Consider the following 12,198-nt stretch of genomic DNA (forward strand, 5'->3'; position numbering starts at 1 on the left):
GGCTGCTTGTACTAACCCAGACTGAAGCTGGTTTTATAGTGCTAGCCCACTGAGATACCATGCCGCAGTGAAGCATGAATACCCCACTCAGACATATTATACTGACTCTGAGCCGACCAGTCCTTGTTGTACCCATTAATGTCGAACGCCAGACAGGGACCAACAAGTACCATATTTTTTAATGTCTTTTGGTATGACGCGGTCTGGGATCGAACCAGCGACCTTCCGCTCTCCGGGCGGACGCTCTAACCACTACACCACAGAGGCGGTCACACTGGGAAGGACTTCGACACAGGAGCCTGGGGCGCCTGACACGGTGCAAACTGTTGACCCATCGGCCGTTGCGGTGACAACATAGGCAACAACGTAGGAGGCGAAGGAGTGCTAAGCGCAGAAGTGCCGAGCTTTGAAGCGCCAAGCGCCGAAGCACCAAATGCCGTAGCACCAGACGCTGTAACGCACAGTGACATAAGAGGCGAGGTCATCATCTGGATGCTGATGACAGACGCACTTGGAGAAACAGTAGACGCTTCAACACTGGATATAGATGTAGCGGTCGTCAAAACCGGCGTCAAGGTAACGCTACCCGTAGTAGAAGACATATTCTTCCGTCGCTGTTGCCCCAGGCGCTTTCTAGAAACACTTCTCGTAGAAGAAAAATAATAATACACACAAAGTCAGTTTATTAACCACAAACAAGAAATCCCATAGGATACAATGAACAGCTGGCAACCCACACGTCTAGCGAGGCGTGCGAAAGCAATAATCTGAGGTGGCTGACGTCACCTTCCTGTGACGCATGCGCAGACAAGTAGCAGCCAAGACCAGGAAGTGATTGCAGTTCTACGTCTTTTAACATCGTCTGGCAAGACACGCTTTTCGAGCTGTGCTTTTCACTTTTCGAAGTGCAGGAAGTAAGTACTGCAGGATTAGTTAAAACTTTATGATTGTAGAATTTAAGAATGTTTCTAATTATTGGCAAACACTTGCATGACAAAACAACAGCCATTTATTGGAACATATATACATACGAAAACATCATATGATGTCTTGTTATTTTGCAAATGTGAAGAAATAATAATGGACCGAAAAATCTAACGTACATCATTATCATAATCACTGACCTGAATCTGTGAGGCGTGAAGATCCATGGTGATGATATGATCTGCGCCGGCTGTAGACAGCATATTGGCCACCAACTTGGCAGATATGGGAGCACGACTCTGGAACATGTGACCCAACTTAAAGCAGGAACCCTCGACATACTGAACATCCTCAAGCCAAGGTTTAACTGATGTCCCCATCACTCTGGAGTGAGGTTTGTTTGGTGTTTAATGCAAACTCAACAAAGCACAGATACATGGCAGCATATGATCTTTACAATCCCGATCTCCAGGTCAACCCCATCCATTTGGTCAGCACTTCCATTAAGCAGCTGCTGTATCATTATAGATAACGACACAAAAACAAACATATTCTTGTACATATTTTGACTATGTTGGCAGTGTTTATTTTTCACGACAGTGGCCAGTCACCATATTGATGTAAGGGTGTTGACTATTATCCTGTCGGGCTTGATACAAATCCATTTTGCATATCACACTTTGATAAATAAAATAAGTCCAAACTCAAGTAAACCATACCTTTTTAAAAAATCATGAATTTGAAGTGATTGTGAATAACAAATTGAATTCTTACAGGGTTAGGGTTTGATTCAACGAATATGTGACTGAACTGAAACAGGCCTATCAACAGTACCTTGTCTTTCTTGTCCTGTCGTGCATATGGGAAGCAGGGTATAACGGCGGTGACCCGACATGCTGATGCGATCTTGCAAGCATTGATCATGATGAGCAGCTCCATCAGCATGTCATTCACCTCGGAGCACCCTGTCTGGATGATGTACACATCTTCTCCACGCACTGACTCCCCGATCTCAACACTGTGGACAGGTGAAAAACAATCTCATTTGCAACAGGACAGAATCTCTACTACCAACACACAGACTCCCCGATCTCAACGATCTCAACACTGCACACAGGTGAAAAACAAGATCTCTACTACCCAGAAGTATAACAGTCTGGGGCTCTTGTCAAAGTCAAAACTATGGGTGGGCGATAATACCGGTTAACCGGTATATTGCAATTCGAACTTCACAATATGATATATTGCGGTACACTTTCTGCAAACCCGTTCACCCAATACGATCGGCAATTTCCATGAACATGATCGGTAATTTTCGTGATGTTGTAAAAAATTTTTGTGATGTTGTAAAAAATACTAATAATATTTATATTTCCTTTATATTATTATACATTAATAGTTTTGGGAATGTTTATTGGTCATATAATTGTATTTGCATGAATATTAAACCATATAAATAAAATAAATACATCGAGTGCCGGTACCAAACAAACCAAAAGGGCGGGCGCCGCTGCAGTTGCTTTTTCCAAACTTTAGAGTTTTCAATTCGGAAACATTTTCATTTAATCTCTTGTACAATCACATCTGAGTCCTGACAGTGGCCAGTGGCATCGTTTCAAAAGAAAGGAAACAGTAATTTCATTACCTTAAGCCATGTGTTACACTTTCACAATATATTGCAATACATATTGCAATACGCCTCATACATAGAACAATATGAAAATTTTGGCAATACCCAACCCTAGTCAAAACAAGGTTAAAAGATTGGAATTGAAGGAGAATCTCTGGACACAAATAACAAGGGAGAAGACATTTCAGCTTTAAGTCTAACGTTAACAAGAGTTTACTTTCCAAATTGTTCATTGTCTATTTGTCAGGTCACTGTTATTAACAGAAAATTACAAGTTATACAAGTCAGTGAGTGAATTATAACTTGACAGTTCCAAATGACAGCTTTCATTAAAACAGGTTGTGATCTACCGGTAGATCAAATGGGACCACTTTTAGACCTCACAAGAAGCTCCAAGACAAGGAATTCGAAAACTTGCTTGATAATACACCAAGGTGCTTATTAAAAACATGACACTTTTGAAACAGTGAATATAATTACCGGTACTTAAGCAGGTTTCCAAACTAAGTGATCCCGGCCAGTGTGCTAAATAGTTTCCAAATTTTGCGAGCCAGTCGGGCTGGCTATGTCCTAAAGTTACTAGCCCACAAAATGATTCCCTAGTCCAAAATTTGAATGTAGACAGGGGTTTCATCATTAAGCTGCTAATATGATAAATATTTATATCAGGCCATAACCTTGCATGACAGAAGAGTATTATAACTTAATAAGTCAGAGAGAGTGATATATTTACAAGACGACCCCATGAAAATTCAACAGCCAGTCGGACCAGCGGCTGTGGAGATTTACTGGCCAGACTGGACTTTCACTAGCCACAGGCTAGCGGGCCAGTTGCTATTTAGCACACTGCTCCTAGCAGAGAACTTAGGAAATGAATCATTATTTTGCTCCAATTCGTCAGTGACATACAAGTCACTTTTGATAAATAAACATAAAAATCGCAGTCTGCGACTTCTTGTCCAAAGAATGCCTCAGGTAAAACATATTTTGGATCAAGTAAGATTAGCTGATAAAATACCATCAGCACAAACACATATAACTGAAATGTATTGAAAATGAGGCAGAGCCAAGATGACACTAATACTCTTGAAGGTTTGCAACAGTTCTTACTACATAAGGGGCTGTGGAGTAGCCTAGTGGTTAAAGCGTTCGCTCGTCACGCCGAAGACCCACGTTCGATTCCCCACATGGGCACAATGCGTGAAGCCCATTTCTGGTGTCCCCCGCCGTTATATTGCTGGAATATTGCTAAAAGCGGCGTAAAACTAAACTCAGTCAGTCAGTCTTACTACATAATATGATTTGGGAAGTTCTGATTCCAATCTTGGAAATCATACTGACATTTGCTGCAGCCTAGGAACAAATATTAGACTCTTCCTGAAGAAGACCAAGATAAATGCCTGAATGAAATATTTCACAATCCATGTTCAATTTGATTTTTTACTCAGAAAGCAGTTGATGGATGGACATTTATACTTCATATAAAACCACGACAACTATCAAAATGGAAGTCTTTACAATGGAGAAAAATGGCTTCTTTGACAATGCTGACCTAGCATGTCAACATCATTATCTAAGTTTCTTCACTCACCACCACCCTCAGTGTTTACTGTGCTCAATGATGTGTGGCCGGTCATGTTGAAAGGGGACACAAATATTACATAATGTGGGTTCCACCAGCTAGACAAGTAGTTTATCAGTGCAGTTTATGAGTGGCATAAGGTCAGAAGGTCAAGCTGTAAACCTATACTGATTAAGACTTCATGTTCCCCATACTCTCACCATGTTCAAGGTTTTCTCATATTATCAGTTCCCACTGAAGTTCCTTGATTAATGCACACGTATTGTCACTGTAGCCATCAGCTGAGTGAAATGTGCAGGGGCCTCTCTTCACAGCAACTTAATTTCATTTACTCATCGGCAGAGATGATCTGCTGGAGCTGCCATCTAGCACACAAGGAAATGTCATCTGTCTCTTCTCAGATACTAACAGTATTCTTAGAAATGCATAAATGATATCAAGCGTGAACCATGATAAACAAGCCAATGTGAGGCTCACAAATACCATTTACCAAGACTCTCAACTTCAGCAAAACAACAATTCATAATGATTATTCTTCACAAAAATACAACATCTATTTCAAACTCTGCACTGCACCTTTCGAATAAGCAATAGCGCCATTACCCAAATCTCAAAACAATCTATTGAATGATTATAAAGTGACAATTGAGTGAGAAGGCAACTGGAGAAAAGCATTCTGTCCAATTATAGACAGCATTATGTTTTGATGTTTTTCAAATCAGGGGTACACTATGTAAGATTCTTTATATGATTCTAACAAAACATTGTATATAAGATTCTAACATTGTATTGAATGCAGTAACCATGGTAATGTAGATGTTAACCTGAAAGCCATTTCCCTTTACCTGTCGTAAGTAGGGCTGGGACGATTCACCGATACATCGCGATACATTTAAGTTTGATACATCTATCGTATCATCGATTGGTGTATCGACACAAAATGATACACGACTTGTTTTTCAAAACAGTATTATCTTAAACATGTTAAAGTACTCATTTAGAGAAAAATACGCAAGTATGATAGAGTTACTTGTTTGTTTATAACAACAGTGTTATTGTTATATACAAATATCTTGAAATAAATCATTTTAAATCTTAATACTGTGTCATTCTTTCAAGGTGTAAGTATTGCGATACGTATCGTATCCCAGGTAAAATATCGTGATACGAATCGCATCGTGACATAGTGTATCGTCCCAGCCCTAGTCGTAAGTGGAATATAAATATTCTCTGCCAAACCATAACTTTTAATCATAGGTATTTGATATGAAAAAGTAAATTCCCATTAACAACATATACTGTAGAGCCTAGCATTAGAGAAAGTTAGAGATAATTACTCTTGATAGGTACTCTCTTGGTATTTTTGAGTGTCTTTCCGGGTGCAGTATTTTGGGTTTTCTGCATAAGTTTTCTACATTTGTGCCTTGTGTAAAACCCTTGGCATACTATTTTATTGGATTAATGAATCATATTAAGATTGAAGACACAAATACACTGCAGCATTTTCTCTTCATCTATAAGTTATAAGTTTGAAATAATTTCTAACCTCACATATCTTTTTTTCTATCTGCGTTTTCAATCAATGTTGGATGTGACATAAGCAGCCGATCAGGTAAAAACTCAACAAATTATTCAAAGTAACAAGTCTAGCTACAATAGCCTCTGTGTGTCTGTACTGCTTCCTGTAAACAAAATTGATTTCATCTTATTGCTACACATAGCCAAGGAATGTCCCATAGTGCTTTCTACATACATTCCTGATTCAGAACATACCCCACAACAGGGATTTACAGGACGTGAATTCCTGTGTCCTATACCCAAAAATATTGACAATGGATGCAAAACAATATATAAGAGCGTCCACAGGGACTCAGAAAAAGTCCAAATACTTTTTGTAAAAATTCAATCAAGTAACAATAAGTTATCACTGAGTTTGCTACAAGCCGAGTTATGGTATTATTTGCAATTTAATTACTGCAACAATGTGATGATCATGATACACAATACAATAACAGTATTAATAATAATATTTAAGTGTCTGGGACCCCCATGTTGTTGTCCAGGACCCCTGATTAAGAGTATGAGTCCCAGGGACCCTCAAATACAGGACTCAAGGTAAATCCCTGCCACTAACAACCTTGCTATAATGTACAGGAAGTGTCATACTGCAAAAACTTCATACTGCTTCCTAAAACCCTTGCATTCACATGGGCACTTGTATTTTATATCATGCTGCTTCATATCTACTGATGATGCTTAGAGGGACATTATTATTCTATTTCAAGGTTTGTCGACTTCAAGGTCATATTCTTTCACTAAATCGGTATATCTAAGCAAATGCTTTCACTAAATCGGTATATCTAAGCAAATGCTTTCACTAAATCGGTATATCTAAATAAGTGCTTTCACTAACTTAGTAAGTCAGTTGATCTAAAAATACCTTCATTTGCTGCCATGAGGCGATCAATATGGGTATATTCCTTCAAGAAAAAAGATACCTCTATCATATGTATGATCATAAGAATTTCTGTGAACATGCTGAAAGTTAGATACATTCAGTTTCGATTCATTTGAAACAACATTTGCTTTGATTATCATCAACATCCTGCAGAAACATTGTAATATAATGACAGCAACTGTTTGAAGGTGACGGCAAACAACAAAACCCTAAATGGGCCCCAAATGATGAAAGGTTGTTTTCGACATCGCCACTGATCGAACTGGCCAATGATCTGTTCCATACATAGCGAAGTTATTGATTTTAAACCTAGACTATGTTATATTGAACCACATATTGAAAACACACTGGTAAATGAAATGACGTTAATCGTTAGGTGTGATATCAGTGAATATGCAGTGAAAACACGTGACAAGACTCATCTAAACAATGCCCAAAACCATGTGCTTACCAACACTCTCCATTGCTGAATTTCTTCGTGACGACCTTGCCACGCTCAATGCCAAGTCTGTCACATATTTTCTGAGCCAAATCGGGGTGTGAGGTACCGCTAAACACCTTGATATTTGGCATCCTTCCAATATCCTTCAGGGGACCCGAAGACTGCGGTCTAATATGTTGCATCAAGGTTCGCGGGAGACGAAGTTTCACTTGAAAAGTTGGAATGGAGTTTGGATATGGAATCAGATTGCAAACACCATCCGCTTCACACAGATATATCAGCACAAGTGCGCAATATCCAGCTCACGCACAGCCGTTATCAAATTTTATTTTCGCAATGAAATGTCAGCACATACAAGTTGGAACAAATAATGGTCTTATATCGGGAAAGTTACGTTAAAACAGCGCGCGAAATACAACATATGTTATATTTGGGATTACACTTTCTTAGTAAAATACAAATTCTAGTACTTTTTGAGTTGAGCCCCATCCGGGATACGAACTCACACCCTCAGAGTCAGCGCCAGCACACAAAATCAGCCGCCTAACCCGCTCAGCTACCGCGACTTCCACAAAAATAGAAGTCGGACAACTGGTATAGTTCTAGACTGAGGGCTTTGTGTACCCCTGCCTCTGCTGATAAGTGTTAATTGGCACGGCTCCCACGGCCGAAAGCTATTATTTTAAGGAGGGTCACCCATTTTTAAATTTGTTGTGTGTGTGTGTGTGTGTGTGTGTGTGTGTGTGTGTGTGTGTGTGTGTGTGTGTGTGTGTGTGTGTGTGTGTGTGTGTGTGTGTGTGTGTGTGTGTGTGTGTGTGTGTGTGTGTGTGTGTGTGTTTCAGCAATTTTGTACACACGTACTAGGGGGCAGCAATTTTGTACATAAACGTATGTTTAAAATTATGCTTAGAAATTATGGGAAGGGGAGGGGGTCATTCATTTTGTACATGACATGCAGGGGGTCACTTATTTTGTACATAAATTTGGGGGCGGCATTCACAATGTACATGTTTCTCCCCAAAAATCATCATCACACACACACACACACCCTAGCCATAAATTATGAACGGTCCCTTACAATATTAACTCAAAAATTCACTAGCCAGTCGGGCAAGTGACTCCATGGGGAGGTTTCCTGGCCCGTATGGGTGTTTACTGGCCACGGGCTAGCGGACCAGTTGCTATTTCCACACTGTATGCACCCCATTGGTTTATCATTTTTTTCCCCTAGTTTTCAGACAATGACATTTATCTATCCAAATACTTACTGCAGTCTTGCTGCAGACTGTACATCTTTAACTTTTAAGACAAAGAGCTCCGCTAGGATATGTTATGTCCGAGTACATACCGTGTTTCCCCTGTTAATAAAGCGTTTTGGCATCTATCACTAGCATATTAGATGTCCAATGTCTGTACTGTGTATACCCATTGACGTCTGGACAGTATTAGCACAATGACAGCTCTCCACCTCATCGAATCACAGTCATCAAATTTGTCATTTATAGTACACGGCCAGTACTGAATCAGTGAGTGAGTGAGTTTAGTTTTACGCCGCACTCAGCAATATTCCAGCTATATATTCCGGCGGTCTGTAAATAATCGAGTCTGGACCAGACACTCCAGTGATCAACAGCATGAGCATCGATCTGCGCAAATGGGAACCGATGACATGTGTCAACCAAGTCAGCGAGCCTGACCACCCATCTCGTTAGACGCCTCTTACGACAAGCATAGTCGCCTTTTGTGGCAATCATAGGATACTGAAGACCTATTCTACCCCCGGTCTTCACGGGTCAGAGGGAAAGGGGTATTGGAAACTGGCGTTTCAAATATGACATTCAGTAATCAACAGACAAAAGTATACCACAATGTGAAAAGGGAGATTCTGGGCGGTCGTATATTAATGGTTCAACAGGATGCTTCCCTATCTCTCTCACTCACTGGTGACTGTAATCAATTGTAATTGAGATTCTTCTAAATATTTCAGTTAGGACTAAAAAATCGTGTGTGTTTTTCATCACTTAAATCTTATTCTATTGGGGTTTTTTAAAATTTTACTTTATTCCATATATTATCATTTACATGACAGTTATTTTTACTCGTTGTAGTACCAAGCCCAGTCAAATTAGTATCTCGAAAAGCTCTCATATGTATGTAGAGATTACAAAGCGCGCGGGTGTTGAATGTGGAAAATATTCCAACGAAATATTTTTAAACGTTTTGATTTATTCACACGTGTTGGAATAGTTTCCATATTCAACATCCATGGATTTTGTGATCTATTTATTACACACAGTGTGAACCATGATCACAAATCAGGCAGACGATGTGAACAAACGAAAGGGAGACAACTCTGTCACGACTACTTTAGAGAGAAAAATTAATAATTCAAAATATTCAATTGAAAAAAATACTTATCTCCAAGATACCGAAAATGAATTATCCATGAACCTAACGTGGTGTTTGGTTGACATTTCTGGTCAAAAGCTGCTTGAATGGAGTTATAGTGTAATATCGAGTTGTCAACAGAAAGTTCGGCACTATGACTTCACTATCGTTGATCACTGGTTTGGTTACACAACACTCGTTGGATAACTTTCAACTGGTTACATAACACCTGTTTCAAATTACCAACATTATCTCATAAAGATATTCAGAACACGTGTGTAAAAAGGGCAATAACTCCATGTATGGTACCGAGTACGTTTCTGTATTTTGACTGTGTATACAGAAACGTACCAGGGCTACATATGTTTACTACCAGTGCCGACATGAAAGGACCCCTTCAGCGCCAGTAACAAACAACAGGTTAAGTGAATAAGTTAAGAACGGTGCGTAATAAGGCTGAAGGGGTCGTTGTCGGCACAGGTACTACAGATACGTACCCCAGGTACGTTTCTGTATACAGATATGTACCCTAAACAATGTCAAAATACAGAAACGTACCCGGTACCCTAAAAGGCGGACGAGTCCATATTCCGCAATCCAAAACCGAAACCGTATGTCTAGTTATTCCCGTTCAACTGATTCCGAGTGGTATTCATATGCATCGCGAAATATCCGTTACTGTGTATTAATATTACTTACATAACGTAATCAAATGTATCTAATACAACAGTATGACAGTTCCGGTCAAGAATACGACACAATGGGAATGGAATCGTCCTAGGGTACGTTTCTGTATTCTCATTATGGCCAAGGTACGTTTCTGTAGACAGAAATGTACCTGGGGTACATATCTGATGTCCCCGTGCCGACAACGACCCCTTCAGTCGTAATAAGGCCCTTTTCAGTCGATATATTAAAGGTCACATGCAACGTAAAACACAACTTTGCAGATTCTGATACCTTTCGGTATGGACTTACCGAAACAAAGCGTCAAAAATGCAAATTCAACTTATAAAGTTGAAAAATAACGCGATGAAAAAAACCGCGCGAAATCGGAGTTCAAACGTTTCACTAATTTTCCCCAGACTTTTCTGGGGAATACGGGTTTCAACAGCTGGGCTGCGCTCACAGCACGTGCGCAGTGAAATAGGTTCGCGCAACTTGGAAGCGGGCTGTCTGGTAAAATACTCGGTGAAGGCTTTGGTGTGAGCTATTTTCATAATGTTTTGTTGATATCTCACAGGCGCGAGCTTTTTATATGTTATGACAGTAAATAAACTGTTTATATAATTTCATTTGTCTATTTCACCACACGTTCTTCTTACCGAGTCACTTTCTCAGGTCGATACTTAAAAGCAACGTCATTATTTAGCGTTGACACAATTTCTAACTGTGATATAGATATGTCGCTGTCACAGACAAAACTCAATGTCTTGTTTTATTGACACCTGTGTGTCTGCCTGGCAGTCTGCTAATGACTATTCAATACACAACTGCTATCACTGACCACATGCAATTTGAACTTAACACCAATCAGGCTATACACCATAAACAAAATGCATTGATTTATGACCCGAGTTCTGTCTCTGTCACATTATGTAATTACACAGACAGGCAGGTGTGATACTTGAACACATGACATGTTATGATGTCTGTTGATTGCAAAATGTTATACACAAAAAATGAGCATGTATTTACAAAACCCAACATCTCTATATATACACACACAATGAGCCGTGAAGGCGGCATCTGCTAATGAACCAGCCGTTACACTTGAGTGCACACTCACCCGCTCTGACTGGGTTCGGTATCCCGGCTGCTTCGTTTCGAGGGAGGTAAACCCAAGTACAAAATATTGCACTTTTGATTTGCGATTATACGCTTGTAATTTTGTTTATTTGTTTTTTCATAATCAGCAATGCATAGTATATGTCATGAAGAAGTGATAATTGTGTTTTAATTATGTTTGATTTTTTGGTTGCATGTGACCTTTAAGGTAATAGCAAAAGCGTAGAAACATCAGATAATGACTACTGCTGAAGACGTCGTTGTCGGCACAGGTACTACAGATATGCACCCCAGGTACGTTTCTGTATACAGACATGTACCCTAAACAATGTAAAAATACAGAAACGTACCCGGCACCTTACACGGACGACGAGTCCATATTTCGCAACCCAAAACCGAAACTGTATGTAGTTGTTCCCATTCAACTGATTGCAAATGGTCTTGTGCTCCGCGAAATATTCGTTACTGTGTATGGTCGTTTCTTATAGAACGCAATCAAATGCATCTAATTCAACTGCATGACAGTTCCAATCAAGAAAACAACACACTGCGGAATGGAATCGTCCAAGGGTACGTTTCTCTATTCCGATTTTGGCTAGGGTACTTTTCTGTATACAGAAACGTACCTGGGGTACATATCTGTAGTACCGGTGCCGACAACGACCCCTTCTGCATGACTACTACATTGTTCACAATAGAACTGTGAATGTCTAAAGGGCTAATTTCAGAGGTTATCAGGAATACACAGTCGTATTGTGAAGTGTCTGTAGGTAACGACTATCGTGTATGTTTAATAAAATTACCCTCAAACAGAAAATATTTTGTACGGATTACAAGAAACGCGATGGGTTGTGAGCCATAGCAGATTCACATTTCAGATATTCTGTGGTTTGTCTTTTGTAACATAACATCTTCTCGTGTTTCAGGGAAGTAAATTCACACTTCAGCTTTTGGGTGCCGAAGAAACACAGAAAACGCAAAATGAT

At 39.7% G+C, this 12,198-nt stretch overlaps 1 protein-coding gene across 2 annotated transcripts in view; it reads right to left on the reverse strand.

Annotated features, from left to right (window-relative positions):
* The window catches only part of LOC124283086 (ribose-phosphate pyrophosphokinase 1), a 33,959-nt gene extending 26,704 nt beyond the window's left edge, over window positions 1–7,255 (reverse strand). Inside the window, exons 1-3 of one of the 2 annotated variants that reach the window (XM_046719111.1) lie at window positions 7,046–7,255; window positions 1,759–1,942; window positions 1,125–1,223 (exon numbers count right to left, since the gene is read on the reverse strand). In XM_046719111.1, the coding sequence (XP_046575067.1) occupies window positions 1,125–1,223; window positions 1,759–1,942; window positions 7,046–7,218 (456 nt within the window). In that variant the 5' untranslated portion in view covers window positions 7,219–7,255. The remainder of the gene's footprint in view (window positions 1–1,124; window positions 1,224–1,758; window positions 1,943–7,045) is intronic. The other variant, XM_046719110.1, reaches the window with a different exon arrangement.
* Between the last annotated feature and the right edge of the window lie 4,943 nt (window positions 7,256–12,198).

Source organism: Haliotis rubra, unplaced genomic scaffold (assembly GCF_003918875.1).
Source record: "Haliotis rubra isolate DU_JTF1 unplaced genomic scaffold, ASM391887v1 Scf31, whole genome shotgun sequence".
Classification (NCBI taxonomy): Eukaryota; Metazoa; Mollusca; class Gastropoda; order Lepetellida; family Haliotidae; genus Haliotis; species Haliotis rubra.